This window comes from Atractosteus spatula, chromosome 5, assembly GCF_055471065.1.
Source record: "Atractosteus spatula isolate fAtrSpa1 chromosome 5, fAtrSpa1.hap1, whole genome shotgun sequence".
Taxonomy (NCBI): domain Eukaryota; kingdom Metazoa; phylum Chordata; class Actinopteri; order Semionotiformes; family Lepisosteidae; genus Atractosteus; species Atractosteus spatula.
The window spans coordinates 62,102,228-62,130,066 of NC_142710.1; the positions used below are offsets into that span (position 1 = coordinate 62,102,228).

Consider the following 27,839-nt stretch of genomic DNA (forward strand, 5'->3'; position numbering starts at 1 on the left):
CCAATAACAAGAGTAAGCTGCACTCTAAGTGCTTCAGTGTATTGTTTGCTTTGCTCCCACATAATTCTGCTCTTAAGAAGATAGCTATTCTTTGACAAAACACCAGGCCTCACACTGCAGAAGTCACTTCAATCTGTGCGATCTTAGGTTAGAGTGTCAGAGACACTGCTCCACAAAAGAGTTTTCTGCTTGCTGTGTTTTTAAGCTCTGGCCAAGTCTTCTCAAATTTTCATCCTTCTGCCAAAGTCCTCCGAGCGCCTCTGGTTACTTGCAGAAGAGACGTGTAAGACTTTGGCTTGGATGACTTGAAGTGCTCAACCCCAATCAGCAAATTTTCTCGTTTAGAATAAAAACAAGAGCACTTTTCATTTCACTCTCATCTGCTGCCATCTAAAACATTCTTTGGAATGAAGTCACTTTCTGGCTAGAAATCACTGTGTTATAAAAGATTTTCTTCTCATGCATTGGCCTGTTCTGATCACAGGACCTGGTCTTCTCAATACTGAGATACAGTATGTGCCCTACACAAATAAACCAGGAATAATTTGGAATCTTCAGACTTTCTTATTTCTGAGGTGAAGAAATAATATGTGTAGAAAAGATTTAAATGCCTTTCACATTTAAAAGATTGAATTCCAGAAGCTCATACAGTACCAATTCATTACATGTTTTCAACCATTTATTTACTGTACTTGTATATGGGTCCCATTTCCTGAAAAGCTACTGTATAAGTGTTTGTCCTCCCTAGAGTTGGAAGTTCTGACCTTTCCCCTTAACTCCCCACCAGGAAAGGGGGGGTGGCCATCTTGAATTCTTCAGCCTCATTGGGGTGTTAGCAAATGCTATACTGTATCGCATAACTTACTCTTCTCTGGTGACTACCACACACCTGTTAAAGATTAAATAGGGATAGCATTGTAACTTTCTTTAGCTGCTCCCTTCTCCACTCTACCAACACTCCAAAGTTACAGTACAATACATTAATTGATACTATTAACTCATTGCTATTCACAATTCACTTTACAGTTTTCTAATTGCTTGTGGAGTCCGGTTAAGGAATGCTTTAGTTCAGTGCTGAAGGTCAGCACTGTCAACCCCCCCCCCCTCATTTATAAGGAAAGAACCAGGGAGGCAGCTTCAAGGGTGCAGGAGGGGTACTAAAAAAGATGCAAAGAGATGTGGGTAATTTGTACGTCTTTTTATATGCCAATGAGAATTTATTTAGGAGAGAGAAAGTGGGAGATTACAATTTCACCTCCTCCAGAAATGCATTTTGCATTCTAGAGAAGGCAACTTAATACTATCTGGTTCACCACATCCAGACCAATGAGACAAACCTTAGAATTCAATTCAACTGTGGAAACTGGATCTCTCTGCCTTACCTGAGCACTGCTTCTGCCTAATCTCCAATTTCTCTTAACTTTTTAACTTACTGTATCTGAACCATTTTCAACTACCGTAACTTTTTTAATCATAGTTTACAGTAGATTATATTGTCACTTCACATTCAGTAGCATGCAGGTAAAGCTCAGACCACCTGTCACTTCCTCTCACCATACTGAAATAAAGTAAAATTACGCAGAATACAAAAAATCGGACTATTCAAATTTGCACGTGTTTATTACATTTGATATTTTCTCACCTTTCTTAGCCTTGCTAGGGAAAGGAGATTAAGAGAAGCTTTTGTGAGATGAAGTATAGGAATTTTCTTCTAACCCCACAGCATTCAGGACTTGTTTAGAGTTCAAGCTCTTCAAAGCTAATGACTTTTGTCAGCCACCAGCTGACATCACTCTTTTTCAACCAATGTTTATTTTCAAAGATGAAGTCATTTGTTTTATAATTGAGGAAAAACCAGATCTGCCAACTTTGTGTGATTTAGCAGCATGTTTCAGCAATTCCTCGTAGCAAAAAGAAAATACATGAAATGTTGTTAATGTGTTTTTTTCCATTAATGTTGTCTTGAGCAACCCCAAGCTATACAGACAAATTAATGGAGTGTTTATTTTAAGAAACACAAAATCATCATTTATAATAGCCAGGCAATCTGACTAAGGCTTATTGCTTATGTTGTGGAGTCATTAACTGGAAGGGCCTACTTAAAAAGGTAAACATAAGTAAATTTAAATCACTTTATCCTAAAAACACATTCTAAATGTTTTATTTCTTATGACATAAACAGCATTTTATGCAAACATGAAGTGACATTGCAAGCATAGGAATCTGTATTATGTACCTCGGTACAAGTAAGTAGAAAATTACAATTAGGGTTGGGTTCAGGCTAAGAGATAAAGTTACAACCAGTTTAAGGGTTGGAATTGAGAGGAAAAGTAGATGTTCAGTTACAAAAAAGAAAACTGGCCTAGCTGTTTTACCATAATTGTAACTTGTCATCGGTTTCTGATATACCCATGTGTAATGGCTGGGGTCTATTTGCAAAGTGGACATTTTTCACTTTATTATTGACCCTTATATACACAATGTACTGTATACACTTACATTACAAAATGTAATTCCGGACATAGTGCTGACAATTTACAAATATTAACATAACTGCATCTAGCAGTATAGAAAAACAAAACCATGGGTCAGATCATTTTAGTTTTAGGAAGCATGTTTTGGTCATTTTTCCAGATGGATTTTCAGATAAAGTGGTTAAGACATGGGTGGATAGATGACTTTGCATGAGAAACCTATTTTTAATGCATTTTTTAATGCATAAACTGATTTATTTCTTTTGAGTACAGATCATTAACATTTTGACCCTTTCTTGTCCACTAGGGCCAAACATTTCCGTGGAAAGAAAGTCCAAGGGGAGTATGACATCAAAGTGGAACAGGTAAGTTCTTCAAATTAGTCAATCCTACAATATTAATTTATAATATTAATTATCCATATGCATATAAATCGCCATCTAAGTATCCAAGTTTAACCTATTGCTGTCATGGACACTGCTTACGGTGGACTGAAGCAATAGCTCCGAAATATAATATGAACCCATGCGCTGGGCAATACAACCAAGAGAATCTGGGAAACAGCAAGCAACTCGCGGGCTAAGAAAACTGCAGAGTGATGTGTGCACACAGAGGAGAGGAGCTGCAGGCTGGGTAGAAGGGAAGAGCATAGTGCATAGGGCAAACATAAGAATTAGTCAGCCAGGGTCATTGTAGCTTCAAATATCCCCTGCTGACACTATTGTTGTACCCTAGAGCAAGGTTCTAGACCCTGTTTGCTCCAGTTTAACAAGGTGTATAAAGAGCACCAGCAATGCTGAGTGTAATCAAAAATGGACAAGCATGGTAAAGTCACCTACCCTGAGTCTGTGAAACATGGAATAGAAACCAGGACAATCTACAACCACTAGGCTCTACTATGAACTTGATTCCTAACACAGCAGAGGAACAATGGCTTTAGAATGGTTTAATTCTGAAGTCCTAAACATTAGAGCACGGAGTAATGGAGGCTTTTCTTATTTCTCAGTATAGCATTAAAAGCTGTTTGGCATTTAACAGATGTAAAACATCCTTATTATCTTATGTAAATATGCTAAAGTACATGCGATGTGCTTGTTGAGAAAAAAAAAGGTTTCTGACAACCATTTTATCTTGCTTTCATTGTATTTAAGAGTAATTGGCATTTTTGTTATATTTTTCTAACAAAATGTTAAACATACATTTTTCTACATTTCCGAACAGTTAAATGTATGCCTGACATTATGTTAGTAATAAAGCAAAGTGTTCAGATGGACATAGATCATGTGTTAAAAGAAAGTTGGTTACTAAGTCTGTTTAGTGGTTGTTTCCTGTTTATGGCTTTTTTTACCTAGAGGTAAGACAAAGTTGTTTGCCAGTAAAGACACCATTCTTTGATCTTATTTTGAGTGAACACAGTGTATCAGCCTGTTAGCTATTTAATTAGTTCCTCCTTGCCTTTTGCAAAATTGTTCTGTTTTCCATGACAGCTGCCAACAACATATATTTTCACAATGAGGCTATCAGTTTGTTTTTACTAATGCAATTACCTGGTTAGTCATGGGAGAAAAGATTTTTTTGTGTTGAAAACCTACAGGTGTGATGAATATAATTTCATTTTAGGTGCCAAACTTCATACACAACATTTCTATGCTTAACACAAATGAGTAAAAAACTATTTACAACTATGTTCTGCAAACAGTTGTGCATCACAATTGTTTGCCTGCAGTACACAGCTAATACAATTTTAATCATGCCCGTGATACAATGTAATTGAAAGTTCGTTTGAAAAAAATGCCAATAGACATTCAGTATCTATTGTATGAAAAAGCAACATGAAGAACATTAAGGAATGAAATGGGATATTACAACAAAAATCTGACGAAAATATTGCCTATTTTGCTTAATATGCAATGTTGAAAATTATTTACATCCCTGCAACCTAAAAAGGTGTTTAAAACTTCTCAGTAGGGAAGTTCCTCCATGTAGTACTTCTTCACATCCTTCAGATTATAAGGCTTGTGTTTGTGAAATGATTTCTTTAGTTCATATCGCAAAGGTTCGCAAAGGACTGACACTGGGAGATTACAATGGCCAGTCAAGAACCTTGATTGGATGCTCCCTTAGACATTTAACAGTAGAAGCAGTGTGATTTGGGCGACTGTCTTGCTGATGTCCAAGCCTGACCTCCTTGAAAGAAGCCACGACCACAGTGTGGCTAAAATCTGGGTAAACTTTGGAATCCATCAGTCTTCAACTCTAACTAGGACATCAGGACCAGAAAATACAGAAAAACCCTTAAGCAGAACAGGTCCATCTCTATTCTTCCTAAAAAAGATGATGTTCTTTTTCAACATGAGCCTCACCTGGTGAGAGCAATTTGCATTTCATCAGACCACTGGTGATGTTTTAACATTGTACTTTCAAAAGTATAGTAAAGTATTTTTTACAGCTGCATTATTTATATATTCAGTACTTCTTGTCATTCATTTCTATCATAATTTAATTAATCAGTGCTAAAATATTGATGTATATCTGTTTCATTTATTTTTCTAAATCAACTTTTAGTTACAGGCCATTAGGGGGGTTAAAACATTTTGAAACAAATACTGTAGATGACAGAGAAGCCGCAAATACAACTTCCAGTTACAGGCTATTACAGTACTTTTTTTTTTAATTTGATTTCTCATCCTGTGGGAAAACATCCTCACAGAAATGCCTTATTGTTAAATTGAACAACTCATCTTGACACAATAACACCATACAATATTAATGCTAGTGGTATTCACGGGTTTGTTTGCATGGCATTTCCAAATGTAGAACTTGGTATTTACACAGTAATGGAAAAAAATACAACTGCTCGCATTATGAACAGTCCAGTCTAGACCAGCTAACCACTGGTTTCACCATAGGTTGTGACATTCAGGAGGTTACAGGGTTCTCTTCTATCATTAAAATTGTTTTTTTCCTATTTAACTATAACTTTCAATGCTTTTCTTTTTCTTTGCGAATCCCCATATTTGCAAACAGCTGTTCTTAATCAAATCAAGTTGCTCCTACATCCCCCATATGAGCAGAGGACAGATGAAGATAATGTTCACACTCTCTCCCAAATGCACCTCTGCAAGATAATCAGCTTCTTATCCACAACGTGGGGTTCACAGCAGCAAGGATACAGCTAAGGGATTTAAAACACCTCTGCAAGATAATCAGCTTCTTATCCACAACATGGGGTTCACAGCAGCAAGGATACAGCTAAGGGATTTAAAACAAGGACAGATGATGGCCTCACGAATGGCACTTCATGCTCACTGCTGCCCAGAAGGCCAAAAAGTCTGTAACTTTAAGGCAAACCCTATGAGGATACCCTGACCTACCTGAATTCATCTACTGTATATGCCAGCTCTGGCAGCACCCAAGCCATCACGTTGTACCACATGTGCTGTTCCAGTCAAAGATACCTGATTGTGATCCCAAATTCAAACCAGCAACATCCGTACTATAGGTCCAAACTGGTGAGCGCCTAACAGATTAAGTAAAAAGGATTTTTTTTTATTTTAATTTTTATTTTTACATTTTAAACAAACTGTAATTCTCATTACATTACCATCCGGAGAAATTAGCATCGTCTTCCTGGTTCTAATTTTGCTTTTGTACATATACCGTATAGTGGCGGCTCTCTCAAACTCAGTGGAAAGGATTCCCAATTTAAAGGCAAATTCCTTTTACCTTTTCAATGAAATGATCATTTATCAATAAGGTACCCTTGACATAAAACCAGTGAAAGTATAATATGAAGTCATTGAAGTCTCACTGTTACGGGAAATAACTGGAACAGTGAAAAAAGGCAAAAGACAAAGGACACTACTGTACATCTAAGCCTTGTTTTTATTTTCCTCTCATTCCCTTCAAATGTAGATGGTATTTAAACACAGTAGTAAATATCCTCCTGGTGCCTGCTAATACAGACCAGTGGTTAGGGATCTATTAGACATCACTCTGTAATGTTCCTCAAAGTGGAACCAGATTTTCAGATTTCTAATTTGCTTACACAGCATCACATCACATGCTTCCACATGCTTGGAACAACGTGGCCTCTCAAAAGATCCAGCCTTAATTTGCAATAGCTTTCAGCCTCCACGTAACTGCTTCTAACTCTTCACACGGCAGGGTGCTTCTGTGTTTAATTACGGCACATGTCAAGTGCTCCCAGAACGGTGTGTCTGCTCCTACTCTGGATCTGGTTTCATTAACGACAATAATAAGAAGCCAGGGCCTACACGAACACACACAACTATTGACTGATTTTGCCACTTGAGGATGCCTCTGCACAGTATTAGTGCTGGTATTTTTCCTCCATTCAGAGCCACGTCTGCCTCCAGAGAAATAACTGACTTTCTTTTACATAATAAAAAATGACACCCCCAGTGGCAAAATCTACTGAAATTAGGAATGTGCTCTTGTGCGCACAGACGTTCAGCTAACATATGTGTCATGGCTACGGTGTACTTCAGAGAAAACACGGGGAAGGAGCCAGATGTTTCCTATTTTATGAATGGTTCCTCCATCAAAAGTCTCCTCAGACTTCCTTATGACAACATTGCAGTCATTTAAATCACACAAGACGCTGTTAAAGTGGAATTATTTTATTTTAATTTCACAAGTGTTTTGTAATACAGTTCTGCTTTTAACCCTTCATCGGCTACTTTGTTTTATTTAAATTTTTTTTTTAGGACAGCAGGAAGAGAGTAAAAAGTAAAGAAGTAAATTGATAACACCATCACTACTGAAGCCTGCTTCTTTAAATAAGAAGTTATAATATGTTGCCTAAACACAACGGCATATCCTTTTTTTTTTAAATAGGGAGCTGTGGGTTTGTATTACCATGTATGTCCCACATTATTTCAGTACCCTTATTGATTCAACATTTCTGTTACTGTAGCTTCTGTGTTTTATCACCTGAATATAATAAAATATGCAAATGTGCAAATTTTGTGCATATGTCAGTGCAAATAGTTGTACTAGAGTTCAAGACTTAAAAGGAAAGCAATTAATTTTTTTAGTTTAAAAATATAAGCATTTTTTTCTACATTTTAAAAAAAAAATCCAATTTAAAATGCACGTTTTTGGCATTCAGAACACTAAATGAAACACTTGTGTCATTAATATCCTGTATTCAGTTAAAGGTATTATATTACATAACTAATTAAATTTTTGTCTTTTCCGGTTGTTTTGATTTTTAAGATTCTTTTGTGTTTGTTGCCATTGGTAGTGTTTTTAGAGAGAATGTGGCCAGTTTTTTGAACACGATCTTTAATTGTTTGATTTCCTGCCCAGAATTTTTTTTTGTTTTCTTTCAAAAAGAAATTTAATCCCTGCTGATCAAGCAGTGCATACAATTTGCTTTCCATATTCATTACTGTGGAAAAAAATGAGTCAGTTTGAATCTACCATGTTACATGAAAAGTAATGGAACAATATGTATAAAGAAAACTTAATCTTATTAGAATTCCTGAATGGACAGACCTTATTCACTCTGAGGTGACTACACGAGTAGAAAAAGCAGTTTCCACAACTGCACATGTACTGTATTCATCTTTGCAGTCTTCTATACTGATGGAAAAAAGAAACGCAACACCTCCTCCTTCGTACTCTGGCCCTCCCGCCTGCGTGGAACAGGCTACAGAGTGACTCATCTGTGAAGAGGACCTAATGCCACTGCTGACGAGTCCATCACAACCTCTTTCTGGCCCAAGCCAGTCGGGTGTGATGTCTAGGAGGTGTGAGCAGAGGGCCTCTGACAGGTCGCCTTGCTCTAAGGCCAACAGCATGGAGCCTCACTGTCCCATCACTGATGAGGGCATTGTGTCTGCCGGCAGTTTCAGCAGCAGTACGGGTGGCAGATCTGAAAACCAGTCTGATGTGTCGGTCCTACCCTGGTGTGGTCACTCGAGAACGACTGGATCTTGGACGGTCATCTGTCCTGCCGGTCTGCTGAAGCCTTCTCTGCAGTCCGGACAAAGTGGAGCAGCTTACTCCATAGTGTCTGGCACCGCTGGCACATGACATGCCTGCCTGCAGCACGCCAATGGCCCTCTCCTTTGCTTGAGGCCTCTTTCTTGCAGTGACCTACAGTAGGCTTTGAATTAAGGCCTTTTTAAAGGTGACCTGATCAGGCATTGTTCTACCTGGACCTCGTTGGGTAAAAGTGCACCTAAGGAGCTTTCATGTGATTGGCAAGTTGCGATGCCTCACTGCACAAGCTGTATTGCTGGTCAGAGGGCTTAAAACAAATTGACAACTTTTTGTGAAAGTACATAAGCTATAACTATAGTACTCTCATTCCAGAAAATGTTGTGTTTCTTTTTTCAATCAGTATATATTGTGGTTTGTTTCTCCCCTCCCTTAGGAAACAGGTTGGTGTGGAACTAAAAGCAGATGACTCACCTAACAGGATGCAAAACAAGGAATATAAAAGGATTTATGCAGGCTTTCATACTATAAAACGCCCACAGTCCTCACGTTTGTTTTGAAACTGTGAATTTGGGAACTAAATTACCTTTTTCTTCTTCTGTGAATTTCACTTTTAGGCGGAGTTCTCCGAGATCAACCTTGTGTCTCATGCTGATGGTACCTGCAATGTAGACATGCAAGTCTTTCGAAGTGGTACAAAGGTGGTCAGGTAGGTCTGAAGAGCACCATTCAGGACTTGGTAGTTTGAGAGATTTTCCAGCCTTGAAATCAGCCTGAATAAGTGATAAAACCAAAGCAATTAAATTCTGTTTCCTTTCATTTGTTTCGCGGAAAAACAAATGTACTTGTATATAATGTTAGTGCCTTAATTTATGCATTCATTATACAGTATTACAATTTGTATTATAAGATAAGTGACCAAACCTCACTTGACTTAAATTCAACACTTTTAACAATATCCTAACATTCTGTTTGCATTTTTAATCGCTTTCCCACATTGTCTAGAATATATAAAATGTCAATTACTTTATAAGTAATTGGCTTTGTCTCCACTGGTAAGTAATTGGTCATTGGTTTCATCTCCAATTTTTGTATTTCTAGTTTGCTATTGCTACCTGCATGCAAAACCCTGCACTGGTCTACATTAGAAGTCAACTGCCATGTGTGTTTCCCCAGTCTAGAATTGTATTTAAATCTTTTTCAATGTTCAATCTCCTGTTCTTTATTCACAAAATGTATGGTTACTTGCATTGTTAAGCGCCTTGGGGCAACCTTGTTGTGAAAAGTGCTATATAAAAAAATTGAATTGAATTGAATTTGCTGCTTCTAAAGTATTAGGTAATCCTCTTAATATGGTATAATCAGAAAGCTTGACCAGTTTACTAACTATGCCATTATCTAGATCATTGATATTCTGTAGAGTAAATAATGTATAACAGCAGTGATCCTAGTACATATCCCTGCGGTAGGTCACTAATTACCCCATAAAGAGAGATAACCTGCTCAGAAAGTGGGATGTGAGACCCAATCTACTCTTTCTTAACTGATTATGACAGATGTTATGTGCTATAGATGGAGTATTATGTCATTTATCAGAAAGTACTTTGTTTTGTTTCAGTTTACTTTTTACCCACAGTGGCACAGACCTCCTTCCTATGATACTGCTGCAGTACATTCTGAAACATTTCAGTGCAGCAAAATATGGAGATAATACAAGATCACAGCCAGTCAATAGCAAAGTTAAATTAAACCTTACAAAATACTCAGGATGTTTGAGACTTGGTGAAAGAATATCCATGAATGAGGAAAACAGAAGTAGTCTTCGGTAGTCTGTCACAGAGCATAACTGAACTAAAATATGTTAGAATGTAGTTACTGCACACGCATGACAGCTGTTTCAAGTTAGATCTGGAGTTAATTCCCAATCCTATACTTTCACACTACACTGCACTGGAGTTTCTGGCCAGCTACAGCTTTTCCTCCCTTGGTACAAAGGCAATAGATTGAATATTGCTGGGGAAAGAAGTGTGATTCTCTCTAATCTCCCAGGGTTACGTCTAATTAAACATAAAAGCTCTGGCGGATGTCATGGTTTCTGTGGGGAATTCACAGCTTTTAGTGAGTTTATTAAGGATTCATATCTATTTACAGTCAAAACAGGCTTCTTAATTATTTATTTAATTATTTTTCTTTTAGAACAGGGGTCGACAAACTTTTTAGAGCAAGGGCCTCTAAAAAAATGTACTGGCCTTCTGAGTGAAATCCTGGAATAGGTCGCGTTTCTCCGGGCACATCTCCTCCGTGACCTCTTGCGTACACTGCTTAATAAACTCATCGTCCATGAAGGGTTTGCCAGCTGCTGTTAGAAGCTGTGATACTCGATAACTAGCCCAGGTAGCCGCAACATTTTCTTCAATTGTTCTAATTTTTCCCTCCGTCCATCTCATGGACCTAGCCTGATGTTTTGTCTCGTAATGCAATTTTCTGTTGTTTCCCGACAGATAAGACACATTACCTTTTCTTTCCAAGGGACACAAACGTACTCTTCTGACCGTTTGTCTTTGGATTTTCGACTCTCTGCATCGATCTTTCTTTTTTTTTCGACATTGCAGGAATAACCTGTCAGTTGTAACTTTCAGAACCGTTTGAAATCATTACCTGCTTTCAAAAAAGATAGCATACGCTAGACGTTATTTGCGTGACTGAGCCAATCACAGTAGGCAACAAAAATCCAAATGTATTTACGGTAAGAATCAGTTGTAGCACAGCCGTATGTAACCTAGGATAAAGTTAGTCTGATAGGCTAAAAGTAAAATGCATCGTGCAATAGGTGTTGTTCTGCAATTGATCGTTAGTGCTGAGAGAGCGCAGCAGAGCTAACAAGTAGAGGCCACCGGCGGAAGATTTTCAAAATGTGATGCCAAAAGTAACCCTCGAGATTCAAACAGTAGTGAGCTGCTGGCCACCCAGAAAAGTTCCGCGGGCCGTAGTTTGCCGACCCCTGGTTCAGAATATCATTAACCACATTTCGGTAAAGTACAAGACGCTTACAAAGTTAGTTGGCCTATTCAAACTATTTTATCATGCAGACTGTGCACAGTAGGGAAATGAAATGTGGTGCACATACAGTACAAATGGGTGACTTGGCGAAAAGACAGACTTTCTTCTGATTTGAACTTTTCAATATATATTACAAAAATAATAATATTATTGAAACTAAAGTGCCAGTATTCTACCATTGGCACAATTTGTATGAAAAATAAAGTTTGGGCAAAAATGATGGAGCGGATTTTGAGCTGGAATGAAAAACTTTTTATGTGTTTTGTAAATGCAATGCAACTTCCAAAGAAAATGCTTGGGTGATGCTATGAAATTAATTTTCTTACACCTAAACCTTTAAAGGAACCAGAGAACAAAAGTGAAAACTACATTTATTAGCATAAAGGGTTATGGCTTCTTTCATTCTTAGATCAATTTGCTAGTAGCAACCAAACAAGGTAGATGGACCTATTGGCTTCCTCTCTAAGTATTAAGATGGTACTTAATACTTAAGTAAGTATTAAGAAGTCTAAACTCTCTTCTGGGATTTATTATTTTCATAAGAGTGAAATATAATTCATGCCTAAGTTACAAAATATCAGTTTCTTATTTTTTTCTGTGCATAGGCATTAAACTAAGACAACACAGTCTTCTGAACAGTAGTAAGATCTGTTACTTATCACTGTCATTGCATTACAGGTCATTCAAGCCTGACTTTGTTTTGATCCGACAACACGCCTTCAGTATGGCAGAGAACGAAGATTTTCGCAACATGATTATCGGTCTGCATTATGGAGGAGTTCTCAGCATAAACTCCATGGAATCTATTTACAACCTCTGTGACAAACCCTGGACAGTAAGTTTTGCTCTTGGATTTCGGAATGGTATTGTATGATCTCTCACCAAAAAGTAAATCAGATTATTTTTACTCAATAACAAATAATATTTCTAGAATAACAAAACATTATCGGCACTGTAGCATCATTGTTAGTTCTGAGTTCCTCAATTAAACTTGTGGTATCTTGTCACCACAAAAGAAGTATCCAAGAAATGTTTATCTACTATATCCTAAAGAATGTTAAGTGCATAACACAACAATGTTATTGTTGAACACATGACACGTTATTATATTAAAGCATAATACTATTAAAGGGATAAAATGTTTCCTAAATTGCCTATTTATTACTGCATTTATCATGTCCATCACATTCATTTTCAAAGGGTTACTATGATATGGTGTTGTTAAATATGCTTCTAAGTTCCTTCCTAAAATGCCTGTGGTGCATTTTATTCAAATAGTGCAGCATACAACATCTCTGCAGAATTCACAGTAAAAGCAATTGACCAAGAAGTCAGCTGGGAAAACAAATATGAAATAAACAAGCTTTTTGATCATAAAAGGAGTTACATCTTTTAAAATATTTTTATCAACTCATTTTAGTGACACTGTCTTTAATGACAAAATCTTTAAAGTTTTTTCATTCACAGTTTCTTGACTAGTCCTATAACATATTAATGAAGTCTTTTTTGGAACCAGAACAGTTCGTTATCCCTGCTGCTTCAGTGGGGTACTGTTGTGTATGTTTTTATCAAGCACACAGCAAGATATACTGGCCAGAAAAAAAATGACTTAGAGCAGTAATCTAGTCCACTTTAAAAAGATTTAAAAAGCAGAAATGTAAAGGAAAGTGGACATCTTCAAAACTTAATTAAAGGCTGAAAAAGTTTTAGACGCACCACAAAACATCACGTTAGCTAAGGGGAAGGATTAGCTCATTCTTTTCTAACCACTTCTACACAATCAAATGGCTTGGGTATAAATTTTCATTATACAGTGCATGGTCCAATCTCACATTTTAGCAGCCTTTCTGAGGGCAATAGCAGTTGCTCCAGTGGCATATCCTGAGACATTTTCTAAAATAAATCCAACAATACAGTCCTTATTATATGGAATAAAAGAAATATTCAGTCTGAGAATTCAGTGCCCCATTTCTTAATACAATACATACAGATAAGTAAGATACAACAAAGTTACATTGTAAGATCAAAAGATTTTGAATCCAAAGTCTCGAAGCTTATTATAACAACATTTAGTCAACTGTAGTGTTCATAATTACCCCCGACTAGCTCAGTTGTTAGAGCATGAGACTCCTAATCTCAGGGTAGTGGGTTTGTGTCCCACGTCGGGCACAAGGTTCTCTAAGAACCCGTACTGGGCAGCAGCAGTATGGGGCGGTGTTGGTGGCGGAGGATCACGTTTCCGTGACAACGGCAACAACACTCGCAGTATCTGTGCAGAAAAAAGGCCTGGCGATCTACTTCCGCATGGTGCGATGAAAACTCTATGGATAGTGACGGGGGAGCTGTCCACAGGGTAGCCATGAGTCGACACCAACTCGACGGCACTCGTCCCACCCCCCATTGGTCATAATAGATATTTCAACTCTGTATAATCCATTTTTTACTTTTACTGCACTTCTCACTGACTCTACTGACTGTGTTGTATTGTTGTCTAATTGTATCATTTCGTTACACTGTGCTGTGTTGACTGTGCTAAGCTGCTGTTGCACTGCAATTTCCCTCACGGGATCAAAAAGGTATCTATCTATTGCACTGGCAATTTTGTGCTGAGTGCTGGGTCCCAGTGTTCTATGACTTAGCGGTAATTGCTTCAGTACGAATGTGTAACAATGAGCTTTTTTTAGCCTCCTGAAATATCATACCATATATTTCAAATTTCTAAAAACATATAATATAGGTATTGTCTGTTTTTCTAAATAAAATTTTAAATCAAATGATTAAACTACTTTGTAAGAACTTTGCAATAATTGAATCTGCAGCAGTATCATTTTGTCAGCAGTTTCCCTACTTGTGCTCTCCAGTTACTGAGTGCCTTTCTAAATACTTAATGCGTAATTGACGTGTAATTGTATCCGTACACATTATGTGATATTTACACAAGCAGAGTACAAGTTCAAACTTATGTGTGATGTAAACTGATTTGAAAACAGTTGTTTTTTTCTTTTCTTCCTCTCAGTTTTCCCAGTTGATAAGTGCCAGCAAGAGTCTTGGTCCTGAGAAATTTCCCCTCATAGAGCAGACGTTCTACCCAAACTATAAGGAAATGGTAAGGCTTGCACAACTGTTTGCTTTATTTTTTATCCCATTTTAAGTACACCTGAATGAATGATAATTCTCTACTTTATCATAATAAAAAAGAGGAGATAAGCTGTACTTCTGTGGAGCTGAAAAGTACACACACCTGTTCTATTGGTGCCCCTGCTCTGTTAATGGTCTTGTTTGTTCTCATATATATACTGTATATGGCTAGATCTGTATAACCGATAAGTATGAAAAGTTGATTATGCAATTCAGTTCAGATTGTGATGTAGTATCTTAAGTTAATGCACAAATCTCCTTTGCAATCTATTTAGATTTTTTAAATGAGTGCATTTTTTATTTGTTCAGTTGAATCAAATGTATCTAATATAAATTCCCTGCAATTTGAAAAAACGAAACGAAGACTGAAAATAAAAGTAATCATTTGAATGCGATGATTGCGATGATTGACAAAATGTGCTGACTGCTCTAATTCCATAAATTAAACTGATGAGCAGACACGGAATATTTAACTTTCCCCAGAATTGTTTTATCTGCTCTGTTAGTGACTAGTAGAGGTTTACTGCTTTGCCCATAGTACGTGTAGTTTCTAATTAATTAATAATATATCACAGGTTTTCATAAGGTGAATACAACAGTACATCTTGCCAATACTTTTTTTGTTCAGAGACAAAACACACCACAATAAAGTCAAGCGACTGAAAAATTTATACTGACAACGAATAACCTTGCTGGTTATATTTGTAAGACAAATAAGATGGATGAATTAATTCATGAGGTACTCTATTGCAAGACTTTTATAAACAATCTTTTTGGTATGATATGGTAGAACAGTCCACTAACATATTGAAAGGTGAAAAAACATAAATACGCATACAAACATTCATTTGTTTAAAACAATGTGCCACAGATACATTAACTATGGTTATTTCTGACACCATTAGGTAATAATTACATTACAAAGGGATGTATTAGATTTTTGGAAAATGAAATTTGTTTTCATTTCAGTGTTACAAAGTATTTATGGAACATCTGTTAAAAGACAGAATAAAATTGAAAAATAAATCATGTGTTTAAACTATACAATTTCCATCTGCCAACTTTTATATTTTAAGCTGTGAGTGTTTATATTGTTAATAACACAAATATATACATTCTCATAATGTATACAGAGCAATCTGGGCAAAAAGAGCACATTAAACCATTGTATAGCATATGAGCCAAAAAGCATATGTATGCTAAATTTCTGATCCATTCTTTTGTTAATCTTGTGACTTGGTAGTAAAATACTCAGTTTCCTTACAGCACACACCCAAGATCATGAAGAAATGTGTTAAAACAAATACATAACGTTAAATAAAATCAAGGAGAAATCGTGTGTAAGATAACAATCTTTTTATGAAAAGCAGGGGTTTTTAAGCCCACTTCTTGAAGGGCCTGACATCATCTTGTTGTTTTTTTTTTTCATCCTGAGTAGTCAATTAAACAATTAATCAAATTATTTTCTAAGACACATACAGAATAGGTTTTTTCTTAAGGCTTTCTACACTTGATTAAGCAAAATATTCACTTTATTAAAGGTACAGCTACCTATAAAACCTCAGAATCTTCTTAGAAGTATTACACTTCCGCATTTAATTAAATAACATGACCAACGATATCACGTAACTGGGAGTTGGGTGGAATGATATCAGGAAGACACTAGGAATTGACACTACGTCCTTCAGAAATTGAGTTTGACAACATCACATAAAAACTAGACATTCCAATAATGTGAATTAAGCATCAATACATGCATAAGACAGGATATAAAAAGAGATATAAACATCTTGATTGTTGGTTTTCTTAAATCTACTTGTTCTGAAAATCATGTAAATATCAAAGCACCAGAAGTGGTGTGCAACTTGTCATAACCTTGTCCTCCTAATCCATTCATTTGCAGAATTTTAGTGCATCCAGCTTGTTAATTGCTTAATTACATGACTATTTTTTCAGTTACATAATTAAGCAGCTGATTGCCCTAAAGTACTGTACTGCAATGGATTGCAAGATCCAGAATCAGACAGCATCTATTCTAGAATAACAATTATTATTATTGCTTTTTTATACTGGTTTATGTCTCTGCTATAGACCTAAGCAGATCCTTTTTGACAGCTAGAAACAAATTATTAGGAAGTACATTAGGAAATTAACAGTGATCAAAATTACTTACTAGCGAACAAAAAATGCTAACCTGAAATCTAAAACAAGAAGTCATTTCTCACATCCAAGTTAATACATTCCACTCTATATGGGTTTTTCTAACATATGAATAGGAACACACTTGCCATGCACTAGTTGGGACTGTGCGATTTAGATAGCATGGTCATGAAAGAGAGGATGAAAATGTGTGCCCTGTGGTAATGTGGGCATATATGTTTGCTTTAAAGAAAAATAAAGTATCCTGACGTAATCAAGTCCTTAAACAGATGCGTTTGAGCAAATACTGCATTAAAAAGTCTGGAAATAGCTTCTTGTCAGCAATCTTATACATTCACACATGTTGAAACATAGGCAACTGAGCTTCAGACAGAATCAGAAGAGTACACTGAGCTGCAGGCATTCCAGGTTGAAGGACCTAGAGATGGAGCAATTATGCAGCTTGTCTAAGAGCATTGCCTCTGTACCTTTCCCCTTTACAGTGAGTCCTTCTTAGGGGTCTGAAATGTCCATGAATTCTTTTTCTGGGGGAGGCCCCCCTCTGTACCAGCTACAGGAGCCATCGCTTCGCTTGATGCAGGCATACTCTTTGGCCTGTTCTCCATTCAGACTTTTATCTGTCAGCCAGTCTGTCCAGAGACACTCATTTTCTGCATTTGTGGAGCATGGTAGGCTATAGCAACTAGAAATCTGAGAGAAGAGATTACAATTTCAGCTGGGAGTGATAAGTGAAAGTCCGCTGTTACAGTATGACATATTTCAACAATTGACCAGTTTCCCTCTCCATCACATCATCAACTTAAATGAATAAAAAAGCAAATCTACTGTATAAGCCATCGTTTTTCTAAGGGAAGGTAATGGTATACATCTGTTAAATTTTATGTATGGTTAGAATTTAATCAGAAGTGAAGTTCATTGCTTTTGGCTACAAACTAAGCTATTCTAAAAACAAGCACAGGTAAAAAATTAGGAATCCTGAAAAATGCAAAAATTACTGAGGCGTTCTTGTTGCACTTTTAGATTTGCAATTTAATAGGTACTTTTTTTTTCTCTTCAACTATCACTAGTTGATGTGAGGGGAGAAGCAACAGTTGTTGTGTTTGCATGCAGGCAGAAAATGAATGTGGTTTAAGAACCTAAAGAACTCACTCTGCAGTCACAGCCCATTTCGTATCTTTGATTGAGGTTTTTCTTTTGGGACATTGAAAGGTTATCCCAGGGCTCAATGAAATCACAAAGACCAATAGAAACTTTTCCATCACTCCCCATTCTGCCTGGGAAACAGAAGACAAAAATGTTAAGTCTTTGGCAGGTCATTTATTAAAGGCACAGCACTGCCTTTCCACCATGTGTGTTAACCTGGGAACTTAATAAGACACAGCCTGCTGGAGTTCTAATGAACCGTACAGAATGCTGTGTGAATTGGCTGTATCAAGCATATTACCCTCTCGCATGAGGTGAAGTGGAATCACTCAGGGAAGTTTCAGTCTTGCATCTCTTTTATAGTCGATGGATCATATTGCAACACAAAGTCCGAAGCAGTAGAGAAGTAAACCTTCTATACTGTACAATGATCCTCCTAAGTAATTCATGGGTTAAAATTCAGTTTCCTAAAAGCTAAGAACAATTTCATATATATATATATGTACTGTATATTAAGGACTGTTTATTTACCTATTAATACACATCTTCTAGTAAAAACCACAGTACAGAGTACAACACTCTGAGATAGCTTTATTCAATGTGTATAATGAGCTAATTTACAGTACACTGGCTAAAAAAATGACTGAGAAAATGGGAAAGGTATGTCACTGGAAGTAGCAGGCCCTTGGTGGTTTATACTGTAGTTAACTGTACCTTACATGTATTTACGTTAAGTGAATTAATTCACATACATACAAGTGTAGAAAAACATATGGATGTCTAATTAAGAAAATATGATGTAAATCATTTAGTATGCTCCTGAGGTTCAGACAAAACTAGAAGGGACACCCGTTTTTGAGGATCCTATACATGCTGTATGGGAAAATTAATTTTGCCTAGCTGGTATTGTCATTCTTTCACTTCTCTGTAAGGTTTACATAAGGTTTATATTTTGGTTTATAAGATAAAGACAAGACATTAATCTTGAATTTATGGAATTTTGCGCCGTTTTTGTTGTACTGCTCCAGACTGAGTAATGTTTACACTGTATTTATCTATAATTGTAACTGTTTTGAATTGTCACCTTGGATTATTAATTATAAATAATAATAGGAACAAAACATGCTCTCGATGCTAATTCAGGGTTCTAGTTCACAGGCTCTTGTACATATTAACTTTCACCACAGTCCTTCACCGGACTTTCAGCAGATGGCAGTATTTGTTATTGTAGACAAACGTTAGAGACAGGTAAGATTTCATTTTATTTTGGCGCAAATACAAATGGCTTGAGCAACTCCAGCTTTCACTTAATTACTTAAGTTGATTTTGGAAGAAAAAATAATTATTTATTAAAATCCTTCAATTACATCTTCTAGAAAATGACCTTATTCCCTGTCTTTTATAAAACCATTCATACTGTATGTAGCTATTGCTCCAAGCAGTTGGTGATGTTATATTGTGAAAGTATGGCTTTGTCTTACCTGACAGAAGGTATTGAACTTTGTTGCTGGCATCCAGCTTCACGCCACAGAGGGAAGAGAAAACAGGAGTGTATACATACTGGATGTCCTTCACTTTTTCGAAGCCTTTGAACATCTTAAAAGACGGGATGTGTGTTAATATACAGTATATGTGTGTCAATTCAATTCACAACAATTTTGAAATGCTTGCATTTGTTTTGATGTTGTGTCGATGAAAGGTACTTTTATATTTGGAAAACAGCATTGCAACCTTCTCTTAAGGTAAACTGAAACTTAGGATGGATTTTATCAGTAGCATGTAAGTAAACAAGCCTGACAGCTACAAATATGAAAAAAAGAACTCTAGACTCCCCTGCTCTGAAATGGCATTCCTTATTTTGAAGAAGTCAAGTGAAGTATGAAGAGAAATTTGAATAACAGTGTTTTTGGGCCAGGGTGTAGGTAATACACAGAAATTCATCCTTGGCTGCTGACAGAGAATATTAGAGAATATTCAGGAACATTTTTAAATCTGTATTTATACCTTGAGTTCTAACTGTAGACTGTATCCAAGAAAAAAGATACCTCTATTTTTATCAGTGCAACTATAGTCAGCGTGGTGCAGGTCTTATCAGCATTTTTGTCTTTCACAATATAAATGTCCATGGTTATGTAATAATTGCTATAGTCATTTTTCCTTCCATTTTCTGCCACAAAGCTTTAACAGTTGAATAGACTTTGATTGTAAGAGGTGTACAGAACAAAAGTGAGATTCGGGGATAACACATGACGAGCTTTGAAAGCAACAGAAATCTTGGCAAATACACTTATCAGAATAAAATATAAAGGTTTCGTTTTATTGTAATCATCACACTGATTTTAGTACATCTTACCTTTATCAGTTTCACTTCATATTGAATCATCTTTAAGTGAGGATGAGAGTCCGGAGATACAATCTTTTCACCTGAGACCTTTGCCCGAATCACTGTAAAAAAAACATTCCAGATACATGAAATTAAGTACAGAAATGCTCTAAGAGTAAAAAAGAAAAAAAAATTGCAGAATGATTTCTAAATCTGTGTTCCTTATGAAAGTCTATAAAAGGAAATTGCACTACCCACTCCCATCTTTCTTAACGTATCGTCCTCTAATTGATCTTTTTTTCAGTTTAGTTAAGAATATTTTACATGAAATCAATATAATATGAGCTTCTTCATGTCTTTCTGTGGTGCTAAACCCACAGATTTCAATTTTGCAGGCATTACATTGATATGTAACCATTTTGTGTCATTTTTCCCATACAAACGTAAAGTTTTTGCACGCGCAAAAACATCAGAGGTGCTCGGTATCTGCTCACATCCACAGTCACCCCATTCCATATAAGCACATCACATATCACACACTAGATCTAGGAAATGTGCTGTTGCTGGTCATAGAAACTATGTCTGATCCATTTTTGCAATGGTTCCTCATGAGAAGAACCATTTGCAGACAACCAGCAGGAACAGACCAGTTTCCTCACTTCTGTCTCAAATACAGAACACAAGCAAACTTTGACCGAAAACAGATTTAAACTAGAAAGATAAATGAAAACAAATCTAATTTCACTGAGAGCCAGTTACTGTACATTTTCTGTAGAAATCCAAATATTCGACTACAGCATGTTTTTAGACATATACAGTATATACTGTGAATAGTTTCTGTACAAATATCACTTAGTGTGACAAAACCGTGGCAATCAACCAAGATCAATATTTAAACTTAGAACACCAAAAGTACAGAAAAAGGCTTTGCTATGGTTCAGCAGTTGTCTGGACCTTGAAAAACAGATCCAGTATATCAGGAAAAGATCCTTTTGTTTAAATGTGCTTATGACTAAAAATAAATGTCTCCTGTTTTTTCCCCATTGCTCTACAATGTTGAACGTACTGTAATGCTCAGATAGCCAGATTGTTTCATCCATTATGTACAGTGACATCCACCAAGCCACACAATTCCAGAGATATTTCATTTTACTGGGAGGGTTGCTTCATTTCTGACTGTTTATACAGAAATATTAATATGTAAGTACAGACAACCTCTCTTTTTTATATCATTTTCATAAAAAGGCATAAGACTTTGTGCTCGATTGCCTGGAATGGTATCACGCACTTGAAAGTTTGTTCTTCCAAAGCAATTTTGCAAGTTTCTCACCATTCAAATCTACAGTAAATCTCAGACAAGCAAACCTAGTAAGCTAAGCCAAACTGTTTGGTGGTTCTTCATTATACACAGAACTCACTATAGGCCTTTGAGAGTAAGCTGAGATCACCAAGCTCATTTCAGGTGTTAATGTGGACCCAGACCACCAGAGGTTAAAATTCTGCACAACTTCCCTTCTCCCTGTTTTTTTTTCATTAACCAATCTGGCTAGTGGGATGGAATGCTGATGTTGTTCTTTGGAATTCCCTACTAAAGCCTCTGGAATGCTAAGCAAGTGTCCCTATCACCACTTTTGCCAGTGCCCTGGGACCTGAGAGTTATGTCAGTGCTGTAGTAAATCTATCAGACTCTATTCAACTTTGCCATTTTCAAAACTCAGACGTTATAAGACATCTGTGCTTTCTTCCAGGAACTGGTGTAATTACATAATATTGTGAGTAACTCGCATAACATGCAAGTTTCTCACAACATTATGTCAGCTTTAAGTCCAACGGTTCAATGAGTGAGCGTAAATCTCTGATTTTGTAGAAAGGTATGTGTTTCAAAGTTTGAGTAGCTGTCCATAATGTTTAATGTATTGCTGAGAATATGAAAGCTGCGCTTTTATGGAATGAAAAATGAATAATTGTAAATTATTTTTAGATTGTTTTGTAGAAGCATTAAATGAAACAATGTATGAATAAGGCCTTTTAATTTATAAAGTATACTGTATCTCTCAAACAACCTCTCATGACCCTGAAGACTGAAAGAAATATTACTGAAAGAAAGTCAATCGAATAATTTATATTTTAAAAGATGTGATTTAAAGGCGGCATGATGGCGCAGAGGTTAGCATCGGTGCCTAGCAGAGCTTGGTCCCTGGGTTCTATCTGTGTGGAGTTTGCACGTTCTCCATGTGTTCTCCTTCGGATTTTTCGAGTTATCCCTGGGTGTTCCGGTTGCCTCCCACAGTCCACAAACTACTGGCTTCTGGGAAAACTGAAAAATCCCGTCCAGGTTGTATTCCCCCTTACGCCCATTGCTTGCCAGGATAGGTTCCGGCTCACACGTGATCCTGAATTGGTTGAAGAGGTTTAGAGCATGGACAGTTGTATGGATGGAAGATTGTGATTTCTACTGTGCTATATTTTTACAAAGCAAGTAAAAGATGTGCGAAGGAAATTGTTGCACTGAGGATTCCATCATACAGTCCAGCTTACAAAACTGAATCATATATTTTACAGCTCAGGCTTTTGAGCTTCTCCATACTCTACATTTGTGAGTCATTTCCATTTGAAATTCTCCATTTTAAAATAACCCATATATTGTGAATCATGTAGCTCTCTTTCACTTTTTTGCCTAAAATGAATCTGGGTACTCTGGGATGATATCATCTTTGTGCAATGTACAGGAGAAAAATATAAGCCACATTACACAACATTGTAAATCGATGCCTAACCACTGCACAGTTTCCGTATGCTTCTGTTGAACTGATTAAAACCAGAAGTCATGTGAAATAAGACTTCCCAAAATATAGAAACCAATCCTTTCATATTTCCATGCCACAGATTTCTGCAAGGAAGTCGGCTTCATGTAGGTTATTTTTTTCCATTCTCTCTACCCCAGGAATCTTTAAGGAAAAATATTAACTATTTCACAAGCCAGGAGAAGTCTTGCTGTTGTTTGACTGAAGGCATATAAGGGAGAATATTCTAATCATTCTAAAATAGGAGAGACTACAGTTCTCAGAGTGAGTTTCCCTGTTTATTGCGATCAAAAGACAATTCTCATAAGTATCGTGAGTATGAATTTATCTAACAATCAGCAATCAACAAACAGTCCTTAATTCAAAAATGCAATCTCTTAAATGAATTTATCTAACAATCAGCAGGCATTTTTTATGCCACGTAAGACAACTAATTGAATCATCCCCTTTTCCAAATCTGCTCCCATTTTTGTTCCTCAGACAAACTCGTCTCCAGTTTGCACCCACACTCAGAGCTCGTGTGTCCAGCACACAGGGATTGCTTCTGAAAGCATCCACTGGGCCAAAAGCTAAAGGTTCTTCCTTGCCTGCTAGAGCTGTCAGAGGGCATGTGGTTCCTGCCAGTTGTACCAAATGTATGGTTACCAGGGTGCTGTGAAAAGATGGGCTTTGTTGACAAAAGGGATGCTGTCAAGCAATGACAGAGAGCCACACTACTAATCATTTAGACAAAAAAGGCCCAGTAAAAACCGTTTAGCCCAGACCTAATTAATTTCTGTGCTTGTTTTTGCTGGGAGGCGAAACTAAATACCGCACTTTAAGTCTGGCCTCACACATTTAACTGGTCAGTAAGGACATGCAGACACAAACCATGCTCTGTCCTGTATGGGGCTAAGTTGTATTCACAGATGTCTCCGGTCAGTGCTCTGCAGTGTTCCAAAATTCCTTCTTTTCCTTGTACTGCGATCACCTCTACTTTCAATCCAAAGAGTAGCACACAAACTTAAAAAGCAAAGCCCTCCAAATATGTGCTGAACCTAACATGAATCTAGGAACTATATATATACATGTATTTAACCCCTTTTCATAGGGATCCTATGCCCCTATCAATAACTAATAATCCTAAGGTACTGTATATAAGAGTATATAAACCATAATTGTCACATACAGTATGTTTTAAAAAAAACATCACTAAAAAACAACTTTAGAAAAATCAATATTCTCAAATGAATCCCAGGCCTTGTCATGTTCACAAAGATTTCCTGTCAGAGCCTTTAAAGCCATTAATCAGTATGCAAACAGTTTCCTCTCTCCTATAGAGATGCTAATTTGGTGACATTTTTGAAACTCATGTTGTACATTTACTGTTAGTGAGGTTTGGAAGCGTTCCAGCACTGCCTGGGCCCTCTGAACCTTACAGCCTGCTAAATGTCACATTTCCTTTGTGTTTTGAAGACTTAGATTTGGTACGAGACACCCATAAAATGTTTTCCATAGTCTGTTGGTTTTCTAATTTCATTAAAAATAACAGCCCTCTGTCAAAAAAAACTCGAGTTTGGATTAATTGAACTGCATTGAATTGCATTTATCATCACAATTTAAAACTTACAGAATGATTGGTTCAGCTTCAAACTAGCAGCAGGACAATGTTTTAAAATATCCTCAAAGTATTATAAAATTTTGTTAATGGAATTATAGAATTTCAGAAAGTACATCACTTTCAGAATATGATGTTTTAAATATGGATTTTTAATATAACTTTTTTTTGCACACAGTAGAAATTGATGGTAAATAGACTAGCTTGGGAGTTTTTTAATTCACTTAGCCAATCAGGTCTTATGAGGTACTGTAAGCCCCTTTAGATATTTTATTTAGGTAATTTAGATATTTTGGTAATTCCCTTAAATGCTTTGTTTTGTTAATTTGTACTTTATCACAGGAAAGCAACCAGACAATTTTACTAGACCTTTTTCATTGTATTTTATTTATATGTATCATCACAGGTGTGTTCCAACTGCAACCAAACTGGTCCAAGACATAAATAGTACAGAAAACAAACAAAAGCCTTAATCCAAATATGGAAGTAAACAATGTGAAATAATTCACATAAATCCTTAAACAAAGCATTCTCAAATTAATGTTCACATGATTTTTTATATGTTTTATAAATATGATCTAAAACAAATCAATGTATTTTTCTAAAGAGGAATCTCTAAGTTACATTCAGCAGAGTATCCATGATCAATGACATCTACTTCCTGAGAGAAATTAATAAGTATAGCAAGAATTTTGAAATTCAATATATTTTAAGGATACTTTATATTGTATTTTGCAGCGCTCCAACCATGAGTTAATAACATAATATTTTGAAACTCAGTGTCACTACAGAACCCTATTCAAATGCCATGGATGGTGGTTCATGCTGGTTTTTATGTTGTTAAAAATTTTTATTAATATTATTTTAAAATATTAACGTTTTTTCTGTATATGTACTTGTCAAAGTGATGCTATAAAAGATTCTATCTTAATACCATTTATTCAGTAAAAAAAGTGTGTCAATAATTTTGCATTGCACTGACCACACAAAATTTAACCTTTTCATCATTTAATTGGTCTTTTTTATGAATACATTGCATACTTTTCTGAAGTGTTGCACACCTACAGTAACTATTGTTAAACAAAATGTGTGCATGACAAAAAGCACTAAAAATTAGCTTAAACAGTGACAGAGAGAGTGTGTGAAGGAAGGGAGGGAGAGAGATGAGAGACAGCAAGGAGAAACAGCCCCTGACCAAGTGCAGACTCAGTGACCACAGCCTGCCATAGGAACTGTGACAGACGTACCTATATCAGAGTAGCAGAATGCTTGCTGTGGGTGCGCTGGAGCACAGCTGCATGCCTCTACCACATCTTCCAGCTGCACGGTCAAGAGAACGAGCATTAGGACAAGCCAGCCAGGTACAGGAACTCTCATGGTGATCTTTGAACAGAAGTATTCTTTCCCTTTGAGTGCGCTGCCTTTATCTCAGGATTAACTTCCTAGAAACTCAGTTTCCTCCTCCTGGGATGAATCTGCTGTTGAATGCTGAGACACTGATCTACAACAAATAAAAGCTCTTCTCTTCCGACTGGCTTCAACTGGTGCTCTCTGACTCCACAGTGTGTGGCTGACGGAACCCCTTATGTACATCTCTGACTTTGAAGGTCCCACCCCTCTGTGAGAAAGCACGCCCAACTTTGTACAAAATAGTTCCGTCATACTTCTCAAGCATACCCAGACACCGAATCATTACATGCAGTAGTGAAACCTTTCACACCGGCAAACAAAGCAGATTAATATTTAACTAAAAGAGGACCTAACTCCTGCAGTGCCAGCTGTTGCTACATTTAAATTCTAAATGCCTTTATTATATTAAAGAACTATTACAAAAATTGAAATCAGGTTTTGTTTCATCCATCTTGTGATTTGTAGCCTAAAGCAAGTGCTTTTTATCGGGATTCTTTAGGCTCTCTTTAAAATCATAACAGATGAAGGCTGCCAGATGACTAAATCATTTTTTTTATGAAAAAGAGAAACCCAAGCTTAAACATGCTTTTTATTTGTCATTTTTAAACCAAGTAATCAGCCATAAATTTGACATAAAAGAAGAAGAAATATAATAAGCTTGCTTCCTATTTTAGGTTGGTCTGTCATTCCGGTCTTGATTGCTCTGCAGGACCTGAATCATTATAATTAGTGGTGAATAACTGTCAGTCCCTTGGGGGTGTATCCCACTAACTAAGAAGACATGAATGCTGCAGGGGTCACACCTGGTTATTTCAAAGAGTAACTGTAATCATTCATCAGTTACTGTACCAGTCATACCTAGACCATTTAAAAAACACAACTACATTAAACAAGAAAGCAATATACAGGTAATACAGTAATATGGCTTTCCAACACATGCATTATTAAAGTTACATTTTTCATTTTATTAAACATTTCATTGCCTACTAAAACATTCTTGCAATCCAATGTTTTTTTACACTTTTGCTGTAATTACTGTAGATTATTAATCCCTCCTATGTGGACCTGGTCTGTGCACTGCATTTTTCGTAGGATGCTTAAGATCTTCTTCAGCTGATCGTGTCTGTATGTATGCCAATCCTTGTCTTTATGGACATCACAGCCTTTTTTGGTTAGTCAAAGCACTGCAATCACCTTCAGGTCCTACTATACATAATAAGAATTTCGAGATTATCTCAAAAAGGTCTGTAAATTAGTTCAGTCAAAGTATCAAAATTCAGAATAAAATCTTGTGCACAATAATATTGATTTACATCAGTTAGAGTATGCATTAGAGTAATCAATATGTTCTTGTGTAAAAAAAATGTCCCTACAGAAGAATTAAAGCTTCTCCACAAACACAATTTGTGGTGATTATACTTAGCAATTTTGTAAGTGAGAGACTCCTAGTATGTTAGTATTTCTGTGCTTAATAACAGGTTGCTTTTATATAAAAACTCATAAGGTCACTTCTTATGTGTTGATCCAGAAACACTGTTTCAAGATTGCAAGTCTGCTGCATGAGGCATGAATCCAAAAAGTATGGTGTTGTAAGATATATTTATGTCATTCTATCATGAAACAATGACACAATTTTCAGGAAATGGTTACTGTATGAAATAGCAATGTCTTCTCTAAAACAAAGTAACATAATCTCCAAGGTTTCCAAATGTACCGACAAAACTGGGAGAAAAATAAAAACTCCTGTCTTTTTAAGCTCG

General features: G+C 36.4%; 2 protein-coding genes across 2 annotated transcripts in view; one reads left to right on the plus strand and one right to left on the minus strand.

The window, feature by feature from the left end:
• The window catches only part of syn2b (synapsin IIb), an 89,372-nt gene that overhangs the window by 37,827 nt on the left and 23,706 nt on the right, over positions 1 to 27,839 (plus strand). Inside the window, exons 2-5 of the mRNA XM_088917617.1 lie at positions 2,782 to 2,839; positions 9,062 to 9,153; positions 12,183 to 12,339; positions 14,521 to 14,610. Of these exons, the coding sequence (XP_088773743.1) occupies positions 2,782 to 2,839; positions 9,062 to 9,153; positions 12,183 to 12,339; positions 14,521 to 14,610 (397 nt within the window). The remainder of the gene's footprint in view (positions 1 to 2,781; positions 2,840 to 9,061; positions 9,154 to 12,182; positions 12,340 to 14,520; positions 14,611 to 27,839) is intronic.
• On the minus strand, positions 15,294 to 26,264 carry LOC148835411 (metalloproteinase inhibitor 2-like). Its single transcript, XM_088916282.1, has 5 exons — positions 25,917 to 26,264; positions 20,299 to 20,390; positions 19,427 to 19,541; positions 17,952 to 18,076; positions 15,294 to 17,492 (listed from the first exon to the last, which is right to left on the minus strand). The coding sequence occupies exons 1-5, from the start codon at positions 26,044 to 26,046 to the stop codon at positions 17,295 to 17,297; spliced, it is 660 nt and encodes a 219-aa protein (XP_088772408.1). The 5' UTR covers positions 26,047 to 26,264; the 3' UTR covers positions 15,294 to 17,294.